General features: G+C 43.2%; 1 protein-coding gene across 1 annotated transcript in view; it reads right to left on the reverse strand.

The window, feature by feature from the left end:
• Window positions 1-24,424, reverse strand: part of LRRC1 (leucine rich repeat containing 1) — a 69,745-nt gene extending 45,321 nt beyond the window's left edge. Inside the window, exons 1-2 of the mRNA XM_061354985.1 lie at window positions 24,246-24,424; window positions 9,759-9,876 (exon numbers count right to left, since the gene is read on the reverse strand). Of these exons, the coding sequence (XP_061210969.1) occupies window positions 9,759-9,876; window positions 24,246-24,404 (277 nt within the window). The 5' untranslated portion in view covers window positions 24,405-24,424. The remainder of the gene's footprint in view (window positions 1-9,758; window positions 9,877-24,245) is intronic.
• Window positions 24,425-25,475: the final 1,051 nt, after the last annotated feature.

The following is a 25,475-nucleotide window of genomic DNA, read 5'->3' on the forward strand; positions in this document are numbered from 1 at the left end:
TTTATATAGAATTTCAAGAACTGGTAGTATTTTTTTGTCTAACCAGAGACTACAGGGCCAGCATCTTTTATGAGTTCTGCAACAGTGAATGCAATTTCCAATACCTAATCAATATCAAGACAAAAGCAACGGCGCAGAAAGTCCTAGGCTATGACAGGGTGACCAGTCCAGATAGTGGACTCTAGCTCAAGGTTAAAAGTACTTTTACAAGAACTTCACTGAGGGAGAGTTTACAGTGTTGAAGAGTCTTTCAGGTTGCACCTACTGGATGCTGTCATTTTTCCAGCTGGGAAGGCAACATGGAGCACTGTGCTTTAGGAAGGCTGGAGCTGGCACACTGCACACACCCAGTGAAAGTCGGATCTAGACGGTGGAAAGCCCACCACCACATACACACAACATAAGCAAAACACCTTAACTACTCAGTGATTCATAATTCATAAATGTGTTAAGCAATTGATTAGTTTACACTAAAAGTATACCCAAGAAGCCCATTCCAGACCCAAAGACTGTGAACCCATGCAGCATTATCCCTCAGGAGAGAAATAACAAGCAGCGAACCAGATCTCATCCAATTCAATACACAGATTGTTTTCCCCCTGCTTATTCTCACTTGTATAATATAAAATATCTACATCAGTCTATCATACACACATTGAAGCATGAAGCCCTGCAGTGCTTGAGTAATTTAGAAGCCTAAAGTTCCCTTCTTCCACAGAGGTTTCTCTGTGCCCCCCACCTTCTCAGAGGGGTCCTGCCCTTGAGAAAGCTCTCCAGCCATCCTCTCCACCTTCCAAACCTGAGAGGAAGGAAACTGCCCACTTAGTCAAATACTTTGCAAGAAGGAATTTGCTGCAGATACTTGTTTGTCTTTGCAAAGGGCTTGCCAGCTGGAAAGCCCAAATGAGCAGGCTATTGTCTTTCAGAGACAGCACTGCATCTCTCTACCTTCCCCAAGCCAAGTGCAGTTCCCAGAGGTTCTATCTCTGCAGGGGGGAGAGATGGAGGAAGGTTACTCATCCTCTCCCTCCATTTCCACATTAAGATAATGACATACACAATGACCTGACAAGCTTTTTCCACCCTAAATCCAGAAGGTTTTGCTACCAGCCCTGAAGGCTGAAGTTATCAGCCTCTAAAAGGTAGAGAAAGTACTACAATTTCTGGGGCACGATGTGACAGGAGTCACAAGGTTCTTGCAAAGTCTATTGAGGTTAAGTAGCTCTTGTGCAGGTTGTAACATTTTCCCTTTCATGATCCAATGCTGAGGATATACAAAATACAAGAGATACAGCTCCTTTAAGACCTGTCTTTAAAGCTTTAAGGAAAATTCTCAAACAGGTTCAGGTAGGGTTTTCTCAATTAAATCCCTTGTTGTATAATTAACAAGAAACCCAGGCAAGGAATGCATCTCATTCTTTCTCCTCACCGCTTCTCATTTTCCAAGCAAAAAAGAGGAGCGGGGAAAAAACCCTCACAAAACTGCATTTCATGGATACACAGATACAAGGCATGTTACTTGAAAGAAAACTGTGTGGAGACATAAAAGCAAGCTGTTTTTTTAACAGATAGCGTGTAGTAAATAAGTAGCCTGTCCTCAGATGCAGGAAGAAGCAGCAACAGAGGACCAGGAGCTGTAAATTGGAAACAAGGAAAAAGAAGGGCAGAGATAAGATCAAAGATCAGATCACAGGGAAACAATAGTTCCAGGGGAATTAAGTGAAAGGGCCCAGGTTCAGCAAGGCATTTAGGTCTTCTACCTTCTTACTGATACATGCTAATTGAGAGTTAAACAAGGCCAGGAGACATTTTTATGAGAATTTCCATCTTGGACCTCAAGGCTAGCAGGAGTTTAATACTTTTAGTCTGAGAAGCAAGGTAAAAAAAGGTTAAAACTAATATCCTACCTATAAAGCTGTGGATGACACACTGCTTTAACAGCAAAGTTACAGATTCATTGGATTAATTCTTTAGCAACTTCATAGGCATAACATTTAACCTTCTCAACACAAAAAAGACTCGAAAACCCAAGCAACTCTGTGGATACAAGAACTAACAACATCTGTTTGCAGACTGCCATTTTATGATCCCTAATCTACATTATCCAGACCATGAAATATTTATTTTATGTCACTCCCACTGTCTGACGTTTAACACTTTAGGTGATACTTCAACAGGCCAAAGGTTTCTGTATCCAACTTGTCCTGCTGATTAAAAAAAAGAAAAAAAACACCAGAAAAACCCACAAAAATCACACACCCCTAAAAAACCCAAACAAAACCCAAACAACCAAGCAAACAAAAAAAATACCTTCAAAATCCATTCCTTCCACTGAACTTGGATGAAGCTAGACATTGTTACTACATATGCACACAAGTGTATTAGCAAATTCCTCAGAAAAAAAAAGTCAATTCTCTGGCAGAATATACCGTGATGGAAAAAATCCACTTTTCTGTAATCCATTTAAAAATAGCATCTTCTCAACTTCTCTGATTAGATTATTCCACCATGAGATTCCACTTCTCTTTCCGAATCATGGTCAGCGCTTGCTGCTTCTTCCTTCCCCTCCCTGCTGAGCAAAGGCTCAGTGACTAGATCCAGTCTTTTTGCTCTCACCTTATTTCTCTTGTTGGACCTCCTCTTCCAGTTTACCAACATCAAGCTCATTTTAGTGACAGATTCACAAATTCCAAATTTTATATCACTTTTTCAAAGCAAGCAAGAATTCCTACACGTGTGGGATTCTGCAGTGCTCCAGAATCTAAAAGCAATTTACAGTGCGTGTTTCTTTCTTGCCCCATACACTGCTTTGTACATCAATCCCTAAACTTTATGTATAAGACGTGAAGATGACAATGCATTTTAAGCACAGGTTTTAAACTAACCTCAAAGGACAGATGGGAGATAATACAAAGAAAATATGCCCCAACACAGCTGCCAGTGAGCAACCATCTAAAAGAGTGAAAAATTCTGTTCTCTCCATGTCTCCAACAAGGGAACTCTCATTAGGGAAAAAAAAAAAAAAAAAAAACACCAAAAAATCCCAAAATAGTCACCAGCCAAAGCTGAGGATCATCTGCAGTAAGTGCTCTTCAGTGGGATGTCCCACGGCCTTGAGGTATACACAACCGAGGTTGCAGCGAGTGCATTCACAGCCTGCTTTCTTATACCAGGTAAAATGTGCCTGCGCAGAAGTAGGATGGCAATTCTGGTTTGTCCGTCAGTGCTCACCTGGACACAGATCAGTTCAGAAGACAAACAAGCAGCATCCAGAAGTTGCATATGTGACAAAAAAAAAAATAGGCATTTGACAACTAAACTGCCTCACAGCACAGCTTGCTGGCTGCTTTTCATTTGAGTTTTTCTTACCCACCGAGCAAGAAGGCATTACTTCACATTTATTTCTCAGCATTCTGGGTTTTGTCATTTACCATCAGACCTGTACCAGCACATGTGTGTCAGGGCAGCTGGTGACAGGCAAAGAAGAACTGGATTTCATGGAGAAGGTCTCCGCCTGTATGCTGTGAAAGTGCGGTAGAGGTGGACAGCCAGATACAAGGTGACAGCTCAGGGCAAAAGGCAGCAGAGCCTCTGTGGGACTGCAGGACAGGATCAGAAGAGTTAAGAGTGCTTCTGCCTGATTAGCCTATGTCCTCACTGTAAAATAGCTGGGTCACCAGCCCAGGCTGAACTGAAACAAGTGATCAAGCCTTTGCCAGGATTTCTAGTTTGAAAACACTGATTATCCTGCTTTGGGTAGGGGAGAGAAAAAGAGAACTCATACCCACTTTATGGGCAAAAGGGAGGTAATCCTACAGTATGGATGGCAGTTATGTCTTTGAGAGCAGATAGCTGAATAAAAAAGGGAAAGCACTGGTGTGCATGCACCGATACACACAAATATGCTCAAGCCCCAGAAAGCAAAGCAAAGTTTGCACACCACTCTTTAGTGGCATGGACTGATGCTCTGCAGGTCAGCTGCCCTATGCTCACCCAGTCTTCTAAGGAAGTTTTAAATGACTTGTTGAATAAAACATACCTATCACACAACACACATTTAATGTGGTGTCCTGAAAATGATTAAGACCTCTAAAAGAGGCTTTAAATCAGGTTGCAAAGCAGCTAAAAAGAATAAATACTTCAAATAAAAAGCATCAATATCAAGCCACCTGCAACTGAAAGTAGAACAGGTAAATACCTTTGCTGTTGATTTCTGTAAGTATCCTGATAACTGAAGACAAAACAAAATAAAGGTTTCTACATCTGCAACAATAATCAGTTTTAGAAGCAATGAAAAAGTAAAAATAAGGTTCACAGAGCTTTGGGGACACCGGCTTCCAGCTGCTAAAGTTTGACCTCAAAATCTTGGACATTGCTGAAACCTTCAGCCTTGCATAGCAGCAGCCCTCTCCTTACAATACAATGTTGTGACTATTGAGATGCTACTGAGGAAACATCTCTACTGCCGGGGTAATCCTGAAGTGGCATTATTTTATCTTTTGTAAAATCTGTAATTATTTTCACATAAATAGCAACATATAGCAATAGCATTTGCCATAACATAGCAACTATGTTGAGAGAGGATTTTGGAATAAGAATATCCTGATGATATAGTCATAAACCTAGCTTAACCAGAACCTACAGAAATGAATAGCAACTACTATATCATGTAGCCAGAATCCATCTCTACAGTAGGTATGAAAATGTACACATTAAACAGGATAATTCTTATTCGATATCAAAATAAAGAACCAGGTTGAGATTTTGGTATCAAGCATCATGCAGAGTCAAATATGGCTTAAGATCTGCCCACATACAGATTTCCTCAGTAGATGCCACAGCAAACCTATCACTCCTTAGTCCACAAAGTGACAGATCTCACCTCTGCTGAGAGCAGCATAATCCATCTATGAAGATTATCAAAATCCCTTTAATTCTCCCACTACACACACACATACATCTTCACTGCTTTGAGACTCAGGACTTGGATACAAGAGCAAATCGCAAGGATGCAGAGCACTTCCATCGAGGAAGAGCTGATTTGAATCCCCTTACCTGCTGCCAGCTAGAGAGACCCTACAGACAGTGCAAATTAGCTGGCACACAGCAACTGTGCCTACAACAATGCTGGAGAGGGACTTTTTACAAGGGCATGTAGTGACAGGACAAGGGGGAATGCCTTTAAGCTGAAAGAAGACAGATTCAGATTAGACAGTAGGAAGAAATTCTTCACTATGAGGGTGGTGAAGTGCTGGAACAGGTTGCCCGGAGAAGCTGTGTCTGCCCCATCCCTGGCACTGTTTCAAGGCCAGGTTGCACGGGGCTTTGAGCAGCCTGGTCTAATGGAAGGTGTCCCTGCCCATGGCAGGGGGGATGGAGCTAGATGATCTTTAAGGTACCTTCCAACCCAATCCATTCTGTGATTTTATGATGCCATGGGCTTGCATGACCGAGTCCTCAGTAGGCATGTTCAATGGAAGCAAGAAGAGTAGCAGCAAGGGTAGCAGCAGAGAAGCTTACCAGCCTTTTATCAGAGAGACAGCAACATGCAGGCAGACCAGGAGCGCAAGAGGCTCATCTCCTACATAACCAAGGGGGTTAGTCTTCATCTGAGAAGGGGCTGGACAGTTGGACAGCTCAAATGGTACTCTTTCAGCTGGGAAAGGTAGGAAAGTGTTAGGTTAAGGGAAAGCATGTGTGGGGTAGCAACTTCTTTCTAATAAAAATACTACAGTTGACACCTTCAGGGTATGTTAAGAAGCATGCAATGTTGTGACAAAAACATATCAGTGGAACATGGAGGATTTAATACTTGTCAAAGGCAAACAAAAACCCCTCTTGCAGAAGAAGGTTGCTAAAAAGGAATGCATCACATCTGCAAGAACACAGCATACATACACATCATATATAATCCCAAATATCAGCATGCATTAAATTAACTACAGAAACTTTATGCATTACCCCTCCTGTCTGGAAGAAGCTACAGAACAAGAAAAGCCATTAACATTTTAATGAATCTGGGATGGCAGGGCCCTAAACTCTAAGAATTCAGCCTCCAGGGGTTGTGAAGAAGGGGAGAGGGAGTCGGTGGAGGAAATCTCTGCAGGATGAACAGCATGGATAGCACCCTGCTGCAATTCCCAGGGATCTCAAACAAGCTGCACACAGTCTGGGAGAGAGGGAAGCCAGTGCAAGGGGAAAACTGCGGATGTTTGAGCATGTCTTACTTCCTTTGGAAACTGCACTTCTTTCCTGAATCACAGGGTCTTTTGAGACTTGCCCCAGAGAGTGCCCAAGTGCTGTGGGAAAACAAGTAACACACAGGCACTTCTGATTGTGCCTGAAGCAGAATCTCTCCTCTACCACACAGAGCAAAGACTTGTGCTGAAACTCAATGCAAAGCACAGGAGCCCTACCCAAACTTCAAGAACAACAAGCAAGGATGTTTCAGCAACCCAGTGTCTTTGCAGAATTCATCAGCGATGTGAGGATCCAGGAAAAGATTTACCCAAGCCTGGGGAGTCTGAGGGAACAGTAGTTTCAGATATACAGCCATTGAGCATCTATCTCAGAAGATATTACAGGGAATACTTGGAGTCTCAGACATGCTTTTCATCAGCTCAAAAGCTCAGGCATTCACTGTTGCAATCCTACATGTCTGTTTTCTTCAGCCTCAGAACCAGCACATCAACTTTTTAACAACATAAGACCAAGGGGCAGAGATAAACTGCATTGCCAAATAACCAAAGTGTTCACTATCACTATACCGTTTTCATAGCAGAGCTTCTCTGCCCTCTGATATTCCCATCCTTGATTTATCCATTCAACTTGTGTTCAAGTAACAGCCTCAGCCAGACCAGAAAAGCACAGTGGGGATGCTTCCTAGGAAATTTACATGAACACATGGCCTTGCAGAAGAATAAGAAATAGCATCAACATGCAAATAATCCAGGAAAAAAATAAGATTATATGGCTCCTAGCCTTCCCCAAATCCTTCTCCCTCTGCACCACTAAGGCCCAGACTTCCCTCATGTACACTTGAGATCATAGAAGCATCCAGTTTACATCTGCTGACAATTTTTGAGTTTTACTGAGAAGGATTTTTGTAGTTCTAGAAACATTCATGAACCAAGAACTGCTTAAAGGATTAATCATGGAGCACATTTTTAACGTATAGCAGCATGTCTCAGGCATTTTAAAACAGTTGGGAATTTAAGAAAGCCACACATAAGTTTCCCTGTTCACCTCTTCTGAGTGCCTATGAACCAGGGCTACTTATGCAGCACAGAAAACCACATTTCAAGGCATTCCAGACCACCTCTGAAGAGTCAGAAGGAAACACTGCACAGAACACAGCTGGCCACTGCAGCCTCAAAGTGCACCCATGTCCTGCCATATGACATACTCACCACCTCATGAAGCATCAAAGATCAGACACCGACCAAAGGATTATAAAGCATGAGAAAAGAAGACATGGTACCATTTTATTATAAAGGAAATGGAAGTACTTTGTCTCCCTTTCCTTCTACTCCTGTGATGGAAGGTTAAAACATAAAAGGCTACTTCTGTACACAGAACATTAAATGCATTTATATCTGCATCTTTAAGCTCTTGAGGAACAGAATGGCCAAAACCGAAAGCAATTAGCGCACCGAAGCAGACAGCTAAAACAACAAAGACACAGAACAATGATCTCTTATTTCCCAAGTTCAGATGTCACCATCACACTTTCCTATTCATGCAGCATACTGCATTTTGAAAAGCTGAGCTGTTTTTCTCTGCCTGAAAGGAATACAAAGGGTTCCTTTTTTATTTTTTATTTTTTGCTAAGTACTGTGGTATTCAGAACAACAAAAACCGTTGGAGTGCAAACCACTAAGAAGAAGAAACCCTTGGCAGGTTGAGAATCTGACATATTAGAGAAGGTGGGCTCAAAATACAAAGCTAAGAAATGAAAATACTGCAAATCTCCAAAAGCTTATGTGAGAATTCCCCCTGCAGCATCCCAGATGGTGTGTGTTTTGCTTTTTAATTTGAAGAGCTGTGAGACAACCACAACATGACCAAACAGCAGAAAGCAACATCAGTCATCCTCCACCATGGCCCTCTTACACCACTTTGCAGGGTGCGTTTTTCACTTGAGAGTCGAGCCATGCAATAGCTGTGACATGATTAAGCAGAGGGAAGCAGTATCAGTCACCTTCTGCAATGAACCACAGAAGAGAGAAATTAATGTAATAAAATGGGTGATTAACACTGAACCTTGGATACAGGAAAGCAACTGCTCCTGGCCACCTGCATTAGTCTGACCCGTCACTTGAGAAAACACTTCCCTGTGCAGTAACTTCTAATGACACACACGCACCTACCCAGCCATAAGTGTTCAACACCATCTGTTCTCGTTACAGTTGAGCTCTCAAGCCAACTTCCAAGTCAGGCTGACGAGAGAGTTCACATGGCTCTGATCCACCAGATCTTTTACAGCTAGTTATTCATTTGCAAAGAGAATTACTAAGCAAACAGTGTTTCCTTTTGTATAAGGTCTGTCACAGACAGCACCCAACTGAGCCAAACTCAGCAGCCAAAATACATGAGCATGAGCTGACGCAGTATTTATAAACATTTTAACTAATGTGTTTCTTCTGTCTCTCAGATACTTTTTCCCAGTTTTCTTATCTTACAAGAGAATTTTGAAAATGTGCATGGAATTATATGGATCACAAATTTTCAGCAACTGCCTGGAGACCAATTATGCTTCAACAATTATATTGTCAGACTGAGATGGCATTAAAAGCACCAAACAAAGGAAAAATACAAATTTTCAGGTAGTTACAGGAAGGTGTAATGGCCAGTGGGTATTCTTCAGTGCTAAAGGGTCAAGGTGAAATTAAACTATAAAGAAAAAAAGACTCCCCATTACACTATTTCTATTACAATATTCAGTTACATCCCTCATTTATTGACAAGGTTATACAAAATGCTCTCTCCCACTCCATCCATCACACCTCAGAGAGCATTTTGTGCCTATCCACTGCATATAAGGAGGCAAGTATAGCTGACAGTTGCTCTAATTTGACAACATGGATTCACTGTTTCTAGATCACTGGGTCATAAGGTGGCTTAAAGGTGACCCACCAGCCCCTGAACTTCTGGCAGGGCTGGTAAGCTCACCAGGCCAGGAAAGAGAAAGAGAAAATAAATAAATAAATGAAATTTCACCCCATCACAGCTAAGGACAATATAAGCAGCAAACATTACACCCAAACGATAAACCCATGAGGTTTCCAGCATCACATTTTAAAGACAGTTTCTCAGTTCTTCCAAGTTTCTCTACAGTGATCCTTCTTCCAGAAGCAGGAATATCAGCATTCTGCCTCTTGCTAATCACAGGTAAAAAAGAGAGCAGAGATAAAGAACTGGACTTCTAACACATAGGCAGGATTTCAGAGAGCTTGGAGAAAGAAATCAGCAGTGTGACAGGTACACATAAAAATAGGATGCAAAGCATTCTTTTAATTTGAAAATAAAGCAGGCACTCAGAAAGAACTACAGTCAAGCATCACTTTAATGCTGCATTTCCACTAGCAGCACTCCTCTGCTCTTTCCCCCCTCCCCATCTAGAACTGCAGGCAAATACATGTGTTACATGAAAAAGCATCTGCAGGACATAGATAGCAACCTCAGAAAACCCTACACCCAGTTTTATAGACTATGCCATAGGACAGAATAGAATCAAACAAATTAACACTGGAGCTTACCATTTCGAGACAAATCAAGTTCCACCAGCTGCATGAAATTTGCTATTTCTGGAGGGAGCCGCTGGATTTCATTATCACTAAGTCCAAGTTTCCGTAACTTCACAAGTTGGAAGAAAGGCTGAAAGAAAGAAAAAATATCCATGTCAGAAAATACTCACCTAACTCACATATAAGTGTGATACATGATAAGCAATAATTGGAAGATGGTTTCAAAATCTGAGATAAAGTTATGGCTTAAAACCACCTATGCAGACCTCTTTCAGACCCACATCAGAACAAACATGTTAACTTTAACATGCAGACAGATTACAATCTGTGTTTTACCTAAAACAAAAATCTATTAAAAATAAATAAATAAATAAACTGTAAAGCTCACTATCAACAGTCACAGCAGACACACTACTGAAATCCAGGATGCCTGCTTCAAAATCATTAATGGGGCGAGGTTACCCAGCAGGGTAATTAAAAGCATCCTAATTACACACTGGGGCTCATTAGGAAGTTAATACAGAGGGGCATTTCTAAAGGACAATCCAGAAAGGGGCTGCCAAGGTCTTCTTCATCGGCAAGTGCCATAAACAACTAGGTTACAGAGCCAGCCTCCCTCGAGAAGACTTTCTTTCTAGCTTCATACACCCTGCACTCCGCGGCCCAGTTTCAGAAGGACTAATGAAAGTTGGATGGGATATGCACAATTTCAGGTCTTCCCAGCTAGAGGAGGAACCCAACCCAGACCTATCTTTATGGTGAACACATGGAAAGGCAATGCAGACAGGGGCTCAGAGCATCTGGCAACCCCCAAGACAAAACAATCTTCAAAGGAAACTGGCCAAGTCAGGCCAACCCCAGGTGCTGGGAGCAGCTGGTGATCAAAAGTCAAAATGGGCACTAAAAAATGACTGAGATGTAGACATCCCCAGGAAAGGTGGAGAGCTCTTACCCTAGCTTTCCTCTCTTCCGGGCAGGCCTCTGAATGAGAGTGAGTGCAGGTGCTGAGGATCTGTGCGATATCAAATAACTTTATATACACGTCATCTTGGCCATAACTGACCAGACTCTTAAAATTTCAGGCAAGTTTTGTGCTTCCAGAGTGCATTTTTGCCCAGCAAAACCTCAGAACCTCTGCATCTTACCCACCTGCAGCACGTGTGCGTGCCCGCATTCTCACGGGTTTTGCCCTTAATGGTAAATGGTAGATGCTAGCAAGTTCGGGATACCTGCTTACATGTAATCACCTGCAATCCTTTACTGGAAATGAGCACCTTTTTTAATTATTATTATTTTATTTAGGTGCTGGAGCGTGTGCTCTGAATGTCACTCAATTCTATCTTAGATTGACACAAAAAGGGGCAGTATGACAGGCACCTTATTAGAACACAGGGTAAAAGCACAGTCTTATGATCTATATTATGACATAACTTTTCAATCTTAGTTTGACGTCTTATACCTAAGATCATAAATCAGGTTTTAAGTGAGGTTTTGCAACCTCAGCATCAATCTTGCAATATATATTGTGGTTCCTTGTCACAGAAAAATAAAACAACTTAAATTAATGTGTTTTCCCTCAAAAACATGGGTTCCTTTTAGGAAATAAAAAGGATACAGCTTTAAAAAAAATTATACGCACTCAGCAGTCAGAAGATGCACCAGACCTGACTGCGAACATTTCAAGGCATTTTTTCAGTCAGAATGGGACTCTCCCCCAGGTATTAAAGGCCTTTGATAACAGAGTTTAAATTGTAAGAGCAAATTAAAAAAACCTTTACAATTCCACATTTCTAACTCCCTAAAAACACATATTACAATTAAAATGGCCACAAATGGAGGGATTTTTATCCTTCTTTTTCCTCACAAGATCTATAACTGCATTTTGCTATCATTAACATTATCTTCTAAAGCAAATGCATTCCTTTTAATAAATATTTATTAATATGACTAAACCAAGAATCCATCAGAAGCTCAGAAAAGCACTTAAAGACACTTTTCTGAAAACACAGAGATCCCAATCTTTCCTAACACTATCCAAAATGAATACTTGCCAAAAAGTGTTCCTCCGCCAGTGTGTAGCTGCTAAACTATGACAGTTATAAATATTGATTTGCTACTACAAATCTTCTCATAAGCAACAGTTGTCCTTGCCTGAGATGCTCTACAACAAGTGAGAAAAGACAGAAGTAACATAGTTAAAAGGCAGAAGGAACATCAAAAAGCTATCAACAGCTGGACATCCCTAGGAAGGTTTGAGTGCCCTCAGCCCACCACATGTCAGTACCGTATATATTTATTAAATGTGCAGAGCACATGTGTGCAACAAACAAAATTAGACATTTTTTTTTAATTGTTTCTTTAACTGACTACTTACAAGGAAATTAACCAGGAGCTCTATTTCTAGTTTGCATAATGATTTTTAATGAATTACACCATTTCCTAGATAAAATCAGAAACTGCACTTACATAAATGGCATTTCCTTGAACATTTTTCCCTTTAAACTATGGAATTCAATCATTCTTGCATGTTTAACATATCCTACTCCCATTTCGGTAACTATTCTTCCATTATTCAACACGCATTGTTAGTGCTCTAAAGCATTACTGGAGAGGCAAGCACCTTTTTTGTGCCATATTTGTTTTACCTGTCAAAAAGACCACAGAGAAGAAAGGGAACTAAGAGCTTAATGCACAGAGTTCAACACATTTTTTTATATATGTGTATAGATGTATATATATAAATATCTGTAATTTCTTAGATATACCCCAACCACAAGCATGTTCCTAATTCGATGTATCAGACACAGTTTAGCCTGTATTTGAATAGCTCTAAGAGGAATCAAAGTGCAATGGGGCTGTGGCCAGAGCACCGCATCCACCCAGCATGCTGTAATACCAGGTTTTGATTGCAAACCCGACATCTCTACAAGTATCTTGGCAACACTTTTAATGCTGCTTACTTTAGCCAGCCTAATTAATACTGCTTCAACGAGACAAATAATTCCATGAGCATCAGCACTAAAGCAGCCTACAACGTTCTATTTAGTGGCAATTCCCAACCTTCAATTGAAGCTTTTCCTCCTATCAAAGAATTTACAGAGGTTTCTCTTCTATGGATTTCCTAAGAACTCGCAAATTGAATAGAGGCCTTGTCACACTGGAAAGCTAACCAAGCCTCTCTTCTCCACCCAGCCACATATTTAGACAAAAAACTTCATTCTGACAAAATTGGGTCGATGTCAGCCAATGGAAGAAAAAAAGACAGATAAGTGCGTGACTCACTGGAGAGGATAAACAGACAGTAAGATCCCACCGGCCTCATTCTCGTCATTTAAAGAATACCACTACAACTGGCACTCAGTTCTAAAAATAAAAGTTAACAGAATTAAGCCAAACTGGTAGGATTAAAAAAACTCAGTATTTTCTCCTGCAAAAGTGGCCAAAACAACTCTTCTCTGGCTTGCTTTCAATGGGTCACTCCTGCACCAAAAAAACATTCACACCTAGAATCTTGCCTGAATGTTTCAACATCTTCCCTGATGGAGGGGAAAAAAAAAAAAGACCAAAAAGAAAAAAAAAACGAAATCGATTAAAACAATAGGCAATTGACATAAAAAACACAGGAGGGCACCAATACCTACTTGTGACTAAGGCTGTTTAAGGGGAGGAGACACCTCTCACTGCTAGAGCCTCTGCAGTGCTAGAGACATGTCACACTCCAAACCCATTTGGCACAGGTAGTACACCCAAATGCTTGCTGTGCTAAGCAAAATGTTTCCATAAAAAGCCTACTACTAGCAGCACAGAGAATCAAAATTAGAACCTTTATGAAATCCACTGCCTAATTTTCAAGATGGGCCAGTGTGAGCAGCAAAAATTAGAACAAGAGGGAGAGGAGGAAGGAAACTGCAAATTAACTCCAGTTTCAGGGTTATATTCACACAGGACAGAGATATTTATATATATATATGTGTGTATATATATTTGCGGGTTTTTTGGTGCAGGCACTGGAACTGTTGCTGACAAGCTTAAAAATCTGTGAGTACTTGCTCTTATGTCAAGTTTCCCTTAGACATCAATACAGATTTTCAAACATATGCATGCTGCCTCAGCTTTTGAGGCTTCTTCTGGAAATTACAGTATTATATTCAAACAGGAATCAAGTAAGCTACCAAGACACAGTATATTAGGTCCTATTTCTTAAGCACCATCTATATTCACTTCAAACATTTTCCAAACCCGTAACTTGCCAGCTAAAGGATATCAGTGCTTTAGAATTAAAAAGTGACACATGGCAATTTAAACAGTTTAACTCGTAATTGCATCCCTGCTTCAAATCTTACTTCAGGCTCCATTTTCTTCTCCTGTGTTATGAACAAAAATCAGTGGGGAAGCCTTTAATTTACTTGTTCCCTTCCATTCACCAGCTACGTGCCCTCCTTCAGTCACTGGATAAGGGAAATTGCAATCAATCCTTCCCCCACCCTTTACATACTGCCTCAGAAAGACCTCAGAAATAAAGGCCTTTCTTCAGGCAAACCAAGCAGAAGCTGCAATTTGATTGTGGTAAGCAAAGCAGTGAACAAGATAAGGCATCCAATCTGTGGAATGACCTTGCAGCATGACTGACCCAATACTTTCCAGCTCCCCAACAAGGTCCCCAATCACTTGCTTCTGGCCCTCAGAAGTTACTTTTTGTGCCAGCACCATTGCATGGCTTCAGCAAGACAGCAGGGGAAGACCAACTTTCTTTAGGTGAACATGCTGCTTGGTGGCCTGGAGACTACAAGGAGAACAAGGATTAAATCGCGTAAGGCAGAAGCAGCTCTGACTTTGTAGAAGTCACAGATAGTCAGCTCTTTGAAAGACCATTCACAGGGCACACTCAGTGCTAAGTTTTACAAGAGGATAAGAGACTTGATGACCTACACTAACCAACTGGTGGGATTTCAGGCATTACTTCTACTCCAAAGTCAGCCAGGGGACACACCAACGTCAAGCTGACAAGAACCACGGCCATGCTTACAGTCAACGCATCCTCCATTCAACTCTCAAGGCACCCCAGTCACAAGGCCCAACTTGTAAGCAAAAAACTCTTTCTAGGATGCAGTCCTGTATATTGCTGTCTTAAAATCCACTCGTGCTACTAGCACTAGTGAGAGCTCTGAGGAAAACCAGCTAAAGCCCATAAAGCAGACACGTTCCCCTAGAAGCCCATCCTAAGTAGTTGCACAATGTGACGCTGAGGAAGGTGGATCCTACTCCAGATTAATGAAGTGTGTAATGAGCTCCCAGCAGACTCCAGTGAAGTCAAGTATGGGCGTTATCAGCATGTCATCTCCCGCGAAGCCTGCTATCAACAGCCCTCCAGTCACTTCACCTGCATTCAACTGTGAGGAGGGACACCTAGTGAGGGCTTCACAAATACGGGTCCCACTTCATTCTTTGGGCCAAATATACTTTAATTTTCAAATAAGGTACTGAGATACTGAAATGGTAGCTGAGGGCAGGGACTAATTCACAGTGCAGCAGAGTCCTCCTGCAGTTGATGACTCTGTATCAATGTGCTACTAGAAGCAGCTCATGGATTTCTCTCAAGCCACAAGAAGGTGGAGCAGCAGCTGGTGATGGGCCATGGTATGCAGACCTTTGTCTGCTTGCTAGGTCACAAGCCAGTGAACGGCTCCATACAGCTGACACATCCAATTCTGTCATGTTTCATCCTAACATGTTTCATGGCAAAACCAGAACTGCTACAGATATTTGGCATGGTGAAAGCTTGTTTCACATGCTCAAAACTATGTTTGTAGGATATGTTGAAGCTGTACTTTGGTCTTACAGCATCCTAGCACCAGCTTTGTCATCATAAATATTAATGTCTGACACCATAGGAGCAGACATTCAAGCAGGAATTCATACATAACATTAATAAAATCATAGAATGGGTTGGGTTGAAAGGGACCTTAAAGCTCATTCAGTTTCAAACCCCTTGCCATGGTCAGGGACACCTTCCACTAGACCATGGGGCTCAAAGCCCCATCCACCCTGGCCTTGGACACTGCTAGGGATGGGGCCGCCACAGCTTCTCTGGGTAACCTGTGCCAGTGCCTCACCACCCTCACAGTAAAGAATTTCTTCCTAAGATCTAACCTAAAACCCTCCTGTTTAAGTTTGAGCCCAACTAATTACTAGATTTCACATGAGAAAGTATTAATGAAAGATCACAGGGGCAGGTACCCTAAACAGAACCAGATATTACAACTGCTATCTGCTTTAAAGCCCAATATGAAGGATCAGCCAGGCAGAAGGACTAGGGAAGGGTCTACAGGAGACACAGCAAAAATGACAACAGATGCTTCACCAAGGCTGGCATTCAATATCTACCTGCTACATTTATGGCCTCTGTTTTCAAAGCGCCTGCCATTTTCTGATCTACAATCGATGACGGGCCAGTTGCAGGTCCTACTCTTGGTTATTACCATCCATTTTAAAAAACAAAGAAGAACTATCCACTCTCAAAAACCAATACACTGCAGCACTGAATCAAAACGATTCTCTACTGAGTGATGCATTGAATAGGTTTTCTGGCAGGCCGGGATTTACTTTCTCTTTTATGTCAATTAAGCAGAGGTAACCAAGGTTAAAGAGCACTTGATGCCATAACCACTAAGGGTGCTGGGAGGGACTAGCTCTGCTTTTGAGAGAGAACAGAAAACATCTGCCACAACAAAATATGGATTCATTGCAGCTAAATGCATTTGCCATTTGGAGAAACAAACAAAAAAACCCCACCCAAAAACACATTTAATCTCACTAATGAATTGTTAGCATGCATTTTTCCAGTATACAAGACTGTTGGCAGGAGGTAACATCCTTTTTTTAGACCAACTAATATAATTAGAAAAATAACTATGTAGAATCATAGAATTTATTTTAGAGCTACAGATGTATAATCTCTGCACTCAAACCTTGTCCCATCTGCGTACATCACACAGAGAGATGGGGATCCTACCAATTCACTACAACAATACACCCCTTGATAACTTAAAAGTATTGAAACATAACCACCTAATTACTTTCTTCCAGCTGAGGTCAAAATCAGTAGAACTCAGCTGTTACTACAAAAAATCTGCCATTAGAAAATACTTGAAACCAAGCAGGCTTCACAACCTTTTGAACAATCTCAGGGGCACTTACAGGGAAGTCAGACTTTGCAGGAGACACCAAGTTCTCCCTCCAGCTCCCATCAGACTATGGTCTTTCAAATTTGATGTCAAAAGGTGTGCTATTTTCTTCAAGTCTTAAGCAACACAACACAGAATCCAGAAGCTAGCACAAAAACTAATAAATAATAAACTTAATTGGAGCCTTCAACACAGCGTTCTGTGTTTAAAGGAACGTTAATACAAGGTTGCTTCTCTACAAACCATTATTTATTTTAGTAATTCAAGCTTGTGTTGCACACTAGTACTAATTGCTATGCTCACAAAAGCTTTTCACAAAAGGTAAGTAGTCTTAAGACAGTGAAGTTTGTAAAGCTGCAGGGGTTAGAAACTATTGTACACAGCATTTGTCATAGTGACAAAAAAAAATCCTAAACTTTCAGTAAAACTGCTTGTCCTGTGTGCTTACAGTTTACTTCAGTTCCACACATTGGCATAGTTCTCTCTGATATTAACTGAAAGTACATGCTTGCTCAAATCATACAATGATATTTCTTCAAGGATTTACAGGAAGATGTGCAAAAACATCACGACACTATCAATGTTGAAAACAAAATGCAATTGAACATCTGAGGGTGAGTAACCAGTGAAAAACACGACAATTCTATTTGCATCATTAAAAACATCAAAACTAAAGACAGGTAAAATCCTTGATATTCCCCCTACAGAATCATAGAACAGTTGAGACTTGAAAAGACCTCTGGAGATCATCTAGTCCATCCAAACTCCCTGCTCACAGCATAAGTCACTTAGAACAGGTCACCTGGGACCATATCCAATCAGGTTTCGAGCATCAACTCGCCTCCTCAATCACCTGTTTTAGGGAGTCATCAATGCACTATGGAAAACTCCTGGATTGCTTATGCCCTTCCAGCAAGTTGTTATCCTTCCAGCAAGTGTCAGGGTGGTTCAGGACCCACATGAGAACCTGGGCCTGGGAACCTGAAGCTTTTTCCAGTTATCTAAAGAAGGTATCATCTACTACTTCTTCCTGATCAGGTATTTTACAGCAGACACCCAAAACAATGTCACCCACTAATCCTAGCCTGCTCTCAACCAGCCCACCATCCATCCCAAGGCAAAGCTTCACACATCCCTGCTGCTCTCTCACATGAAGGGAAACTCCCCATCCTCACCTTCCTGGCCTGTCCGTAAAGAGCCATGTATTCATCCATGGCAGCACTCCAGTCACATGAAATATCCCACCATGTCCCTGTAACCCCAATGAGATCTATACGCTTTAAAAAACAAAATAGAGCTTCTAGATGTCTACATCTGAAGAAGGGATGGTTACAACCTGTAAGCACAAATTTAAAGAGAGGTACAGCATGATAAAATCTCTTTCCACAACAGATTATTGGCCACTGACCAAGCAAGAATCTTTCAGGTTTATGATTGCATAATGGGAGAAACTATGGTAAAACAGTGAAATTTAGTCTAAAATGTTTGGTTTGGGTTTTTTCCTGAGAAAGAGGTGTGGTATGGGAAGAACAAAAGGACTTTTTCTTAAGGAGCTTTCACAAGATTTTGTTATGATAACAGCACCCTGGATTTCAACACCACACATAATAAAGAGATAGACGCTGCTTAAGCCAAATGCCAAGCAGCATCACCACACCATCCACGGTAAGTGGGACACAGGAGGAGGCCATGGTTTACCAGGCCTGTCGGGAAAAGGGTCTCACATCAACCAACTCTACAGAGAAGCTTTAGCACGTAACACCAAGAAGAAAAATTACAGATGACAGGTACAATCTGTAAACTCAAACACAGAAGTGAAGTGATTCAGAATTGCATCAGATTGGGTTTACAAACACTGCATATAAATCATTCCCAAAAGAAGAAAGAGTTGAGCAGTCTCTTAAACTAAACTAAGTGCATACAGAAAAATTTGATATGGGTTTTTCTTTTTGTCACTGGAGTTTGCACATAAACAACATCTGCAAAAAGTCTCATGGGAAAGTAGTCATTATCCTTTGAGTAAAACAACTGAGCAGCAGCAAGAAAAACAGCAGCAAAACAAGAGTCAGCACTACTTCCATCATCCACCAATGCAATGAATGCTAGGGACTTAATATAAATGCCAAAATATAATATTGTACTCAAAGGTTCGTAATATATTTCTATTCTTTTACCAGCGGGGGAAAAAAAAAATACACCAAGATCCAGTTTTGTACTGCAAATTCCATGTACAGGGAAATTAAGTTGACAGGGTGTATTGGCCCTTAAATTCTAATGTGCAGGAGTAGGAAACAACATTTCAGCAACTACAGACCGATGTATAGAATTGAAAGCATTTTATTTTTATCTGATTCTTTTCATTAGAGAAGCTATTGAAATGCATCATGCAGAATGTGTTATTTTCTTCTATCAAAGCAATTTGCCAGAAAGCCTACTCTTTGGCTGAGTAGAGTTTTTGACATGTAGCAAATGGTATACTACACATTACAGCTTGAATTGAAAAAGCCCTCAAGTTTTCACTCCTAAGGAAAATAAAAACGGTCCAGGTTTAGAAAAAAAACCCCACAAGCTACGTTTTTAAGCCACTCTGTGCACACTGGTGACCACATGCTGCATTTTTTTTCCAATCGAATCAGATACACTAAATATTTAACAGAAGGCACTCAGGATCCAACACGGGAGAATTAATTATTTATGCAAGTTAAGAGCCACACTCTACCACTGGCCCTATACAAAGCCCTTCCTTTTGAGACTGAAGGGTGCAGCTCTTTAATTTGTCTTGTAAAGCAGAAGTGGTGAGAAGCTTGCTGACAGCTAGAAATTGCTGTTCTGTGGGAAAACAGCCTCATCTGCCAAGAATGGCTAAGAGAGACCTCAATATTGTGGAAAACCACTAGCAGTTTAATAGTACAGAGCCTGCTCCTCCAGCACATCCCACCAGGCTGGCTTATCAGACAGGAAGGGCAAGAGCAGAAAAGGAAACCTGGGAGGCAGCAGAAAGGAATGGGAAAGAGCAGAGTACAAAGAACAGAAAAGGGGAAAAGTGTTTGCAAGGGCAGTGAAGAATCCAGCACAGAAGGGACACAAGAGGAAGCAAGGAATCAGAAGCAGCGACAGAGCACTTTAAGCCAGAGGAAGTAAGATCCTGGGATGTCAGAACGGGGGAGGATGGGAAAGTATGAACATACAGGGGAAAGAGTCCAAGACAACAGCAGTAACAACAGAGAAAAGTCACTGTCAACATTAGTTCTCCATCACATAACTGGGGAAGGGAGGGAAGAAGGGATCAAGGAATACAGCTGAGCAGTTAAGGAGATGGGAAAGAACTGGTGTATTGACACGGGAGAACAAAAGGATCCCTGTGCAGTAGTAAAATGATACAAAAAAAATAAAAATCTAAGGTACTGTACAAATATAAATTATTAAACTGACAGGTTGACAGGTATAGCTTAGGGGGGGAAAGAAGGTATTTGTAGGGAAAGGGGGGTCAGAGAAATAGAACTGTTTTCCAGGTGCACATAGGCATTAATACATAGGACAGCAAACAACGGGAGGAGTGGAAATAATAGGGGCAAAGACATCTCCCCCTGCTTCTTGGACATTTCAGATGTTTTCCAGATAAATCCTTCCTATTCCTCTTCCCTTGGAATAAAAGGTGAAGAATTCTGCCATACTTCTGATCAGCCAACACAAAAATAAAACCAACAAATTCTTTCAAAATAATTCAAGTGCATTTCTTATTCCTCAGGGTACTTCAAATGACTCCAGAACATGCAACGCAGCAACGCTGCTGGGTCTTCCTGCCAGTGCTTCCCCATTGAGCTGCTGCAGCAATTCTTTTAAGTTGTCTTCCATCTTTTGAGGAGACTTCTGTGTGTTTGTTCAGTAACACCCTAACATATGCCATGCTCTACTGTCCTCCAGAGCCACAGCGGTTTTAAGTATGCTAGCAAAGACTGTAGATTAAACAATGCCTAAGACTACTTCTGTACCTCAAAACACAGGTTTTAGAGTGTATTAGCATGTATTCTTCCACTGGTGTATTGGAGCAAAACTACCAAAGAACACCTTTCACTGCTACTTAAGAGAAACGGGGGGCAGGAAGAAACAGGGAAGAGGGGGTAAGCATGTGTATCCAGCACAAGCTTCCCCAAGTTTCAACTTGAGAGAAAGACAGCAAGTCTGTGTACTCCATCATGACACTTGCTGACAAGCATCTGCCTCAGAAAGCTTTAGAATTGAAAGGAAGAAAAAAAATTGTGCAAGTGGAAGGAAAGCAGACGTCTGGAGATAAAGGCATGATCGCTGCCACAGAGTTGCCGCATGGCAAAGCTGGGGAAAGGACTAACCTGTATCTGCTTGGTCTCAGAGAAGTATTACAAGACCTTCAGCCTGCTGTAATAGCCCTTTCAGACCGCACCTGCCCACACTGGGAAGATGAGGTCTCATCTACCAGCACGTAGAACAAAGAGCAGTGGAGTTGGGGTTTTCCTTGTCCATCCAACTACAGCAACTTCTGCTGCACCTCACAGAGTCTTTGGGGTGATTCTTCACTTTTACAACAGAAATTTTCTAAGGAGGATCACAACCATCCCAGTGACATGAGCACCTTATCATTGGTAAGGGATATATCATGGCATCAGCGCAGCCCACAGATGATTCACCAGGAATCAGCATGGAGGACTTCATCAAGTATGGGAAAACATCTAACTAACCCGACACCAAGAGTTAAACAAGTCTCCCAACTTGCTTAGGCCTGAACCAAGCCAATAAATAGTTTGACTTTGTGTTACTGCCTTTATGCACATAGAGAAGAAACTTAATGGAGGTAAGGTAAGACTAATATAATATGTTACATTAGATTAAGGGCGTAACGACCACTAAGATCTATGCTGACCTAAACAGTTTGTTAATTATACACCCTCATGATTTCCCTTGTGTTTTCTCTGCAAGAGGTATGCTGTACCCCAGCTTTCTGTACTTTGCATAGCACTACCTTTTGAATATAGAGGGGGACGAGCCGCACACTCTGTAACTACCTTCCACAGAGAGCTCTTCTGCTATGCTCCTGAGCCAGATGCCTATAGCTGAACTTCTAAAACTATTTGCTTGTAGAAATGTCAAACAGAGCTCTTCCTACCCATTTCCACCTTCAATAGATTGGTTTCACATCCAGGACTGCAGCTATATGTACCAGAAAACCCTAAATTCAACATTTATCTGAGATGATGGCACTATATTCCATTTATCAGAAACTATTAATAAGGAACTGACAAGGAAAGTTCATAGGTCTGTGCAGGAAGCCCTAATAAAAATGCCTTCCTGCATTGCTGACAAGGCACAAAGTACTCAGAACAGATACAAGTATGTTTCTGAGGTTGTATTTCATCGGATTCCTCCTAGTCCAGATAAAAACCCACAAACATCTTCCTACAGTATATTTAGGCACTCCTGTAATCTGATACACGTACAAAAGAAAACGAATCTTCTAAGTTCAACTTTTGCTTGATTCCACTGCGGTGCCAAGGAGCCTGGTCTGCCCTTTCTTTTATTACCCCCTCAGATATTTTTTACATGTACGTGACTTAATATGCATGTAATGTGAAGAAGCGGTCTTTTTAGCCATCACAGCACAAAACAAGGTGATTTAATGTATTACAGTTCAAGGAAGAGGAGAAACAATGAATAGTTGCGCTCTATTTACAGAAATAGGCACCATATAGTGCCATGACAAGGGACATCATCTTTACTTCTGCAAACAGCACACAGTTTATGGTATTAAGTAGATTTATTATTAAAAAACAAGCCCAGAGAGCCATAGGTCTCAACAGGATTTCAGTCACAAGCACATTCAATACCCCTGCAATAAGAACTGTATGAGCCTGAAAGCCAACACTAAGAAGAAAAGTCTAGTACAAAGAGACTTCTCAGTCTGGTCTGTGCACAAAGCCAGCAGAAACTGCTGGAAGTAAAAACAGCACCCACACGGAGGCTGTGTAAACCAGTTTTGCTCTACTTCCTAAGCATAAATAGCTCAGTCACAACAAGATGCAAACCTGCAGCCAGGTTTTCCAGAAGAAAAAGCCAAATTTAATACGTCAGTTCAACTGAACATCTTCACTACTGTCTATAGGAAAACTCCTCCACCATGATTACTCTCACTATGCAGAGTGAAAGCACAGTTCATGCGAGTGAACTTAGTAAGACTGTGTAAGTTTTGGTATGAACAGACCAACTTTCATTCAGGTGGAAACAAAGGTGCTTTTGAAAAATCTTTCTGGCTAGTGAGTTCAGATTCCCGGATTCCAAGTTAGTGCGAAGAGCTCACACACTTTAAAGGTGCAACTTCCAGGCAACACTTTCCCTCCAGTGTCAAACTCTACCAGCCACAACTCACAAAGTCTCTTGAGGTGCCCAAAGTTTAAAGAGGAAACACTGGAAAATGCCCGTGGTTCATCAAGTCAGGAGTCAAGCACGCCTCCCACTTGTGCTGTATCCAAGGAGGCGAGCAGTGCCTCGGTGGAATCGCTGGGATGGAGTTCCTCTAGCAAAGCCAGCAAGTGCCAGCCAGCAAGTCATGCTGGCGAGTACCACCTCCATGTCTCAAAACCACGCTGAACTGAAAGTTAATTCTCCTTTGACAGTACAAGCAAAAGAGTACCACGCACAAAAACCCAGCTACACGTTTCATGCAAGAAGCAAAACACTGACAACTGTGCAGGACTTACACAGAGAGAAAGAAAAAGTTTATTAGTCTCTCGTGCTCTGCATGACAAAGTTTCCAAGAATGGAAGGCAGGAACAGGAATGCTGTTACCTGCTAGAGGCTTTTGGTTTTCCCATGTACAGAGCAGATAGCATCTATCGACAGGGGGAAAACAGGGAGGGTTTAATACCCTCCAAAGTCTTGCAATTCCAATGACGTGAATGTTAATCACAACATACATTCACATCCTATGACTCCGGCCCTATGCCCTCTGCCCTCCGAACAGCACTTTTCCTCCGGCCAGACGCGGAGCTCCTGGTTTTGCCCGTGAAAGCCCATTTAACACGAATCTACGGTGAACTGCCAAACGCTAACCCGAGACTCCGGCCCTTGCTTTAGCTCCCGCGGTTACTAGCGCAGGCGGACGGTCCCAGCCGCGCCGCGCGTCCAGGAGCCCCTCACCGCAGCTGCGGGGCGGGCGCGGCGCCACCTCATTCCACCGGAGCCGGGCCGGGGAGCTCGGCGGGCACCTGCCGGGGCCGCTCACCTGCGCCCCCCACCCCGTGCGGCGGCGGCGCCGGGCTGGGGACGGGGCCCGCTGCCCGCTCACCTTGGGCAGCTCGCGGAGCTGGTTGGCGTCCAGCAGGAGCTCCTCCAGGCTGCGGCTGTAGCGGTAGATCTCCTCGGGCACGGCGGCCAGCGAGCAGTGCCGCTTGTCGATGGACTCCACATGGCGGTTGCACCGCCACAGCGGGATGCAGTGGAACATCGCCCCGCCAGGCGGGGGGGCAGGCCGGGCCACCGGGGGCCGCGGGGCGGGCGGCACCGCCGCTCTCCGCCGCCCGCTCCTCCCCGCCGGCCGCAGGAGCCGCTGCCCGCTCCGCCGCCGAGCAGCGCGGGTCCCGGGGAGCCGCCGGCGCCAACCCGCATCCAGCGCCCCGCGGGCGGCGGCGGGAAGCGGCCCCGGGCGAGCGCGGCGGCCCCGGGAGAACAATAGGCAGGAGCCGGAGCGCGGCGGGGCGGGGGGCGCCCCCCTACTGCTCCTCGGCGGGCCGCTGCCCTGCCCGCAGCCGCATCGCGGGGCGTCGGGCGCAGCGCTGCTGGCGGCCGCCGCGCCTTCCCGCGCCTGACCCGGAACACGGCAGCCGCTCCCCCGTCGTGCCTCTCTCCCCTCCCCTCCTCCCCCGTCCCGGCTGACATCAGCGGGGCCGGGCCCTGCCGCCCCGCCCCGGGCCCGGACCCAGCCCCGGCCCCGGGGCGCGTGGGAAGGCGGCCGGTCACCCGCACCCACAGCGGCGCCTCCTCGGGCCGGGCCCGGCGTCCGTGCAACTTCGTACCACAGGGAAGGGCGCTCCGGCACGGGCTGGAGGGGCACAGGCACGCCCGAGGGCAGCGCGCTTCGCTCAGCCGTACCGCGCCGGAGGCGCTCCCTGCGCCTCTCCCCTGGCCGGGTTTGCCGTCGGTGCGGGCGGTGGTGCGGGGTCTGCTCTGGGACAGGCGGTGTGAGAGGATACGAAACGACTGGGGATGCCGTGAAGGGTTACCAGCTTCTAGAACCGCTGCTCCTTACCTGAGATGCTCGCAAACATCTCACCGAGCGCGAGTGTGTGCAAGCTACACTAATGCGTTCCCTTCAGTTGCTGGAACGCAGCTCCAGCTGGAAAGTAAAGTAATAAAATGTACGGAATGCTGTCTAGGTACCATGACCGTGGATGGTGTTTTCCTCTCAAGCTACATTGCTGTGGCATACAAAAAAAAAATAAAATCAATACACTCTCCTCAAGGCTTTCTAAGTAAGTTGTTGTTTGTTTTTTCTAAATCCACTTTCAAAAGGGCTGAT

The sequence above is a fragment of the Neopsephotus bourkii genome, unplaced genomic scaffold, assembly GCF_033783945.1.
Source record: "Neopsephotus bourkii isolate Nb327-2 ecotype Australia unplaced genomic scaffold, CSIRO-AGI_Nbou_v1 NB_756, whole genome shotgun sequence".
Taxonomy (NCBI): domain Eukaryota; kingdom Metazoa; phylum Chordata; class Aves; order Psittaciformes; family Psittacidae; genus Neopsephotus; species Neopsephotus bourkii.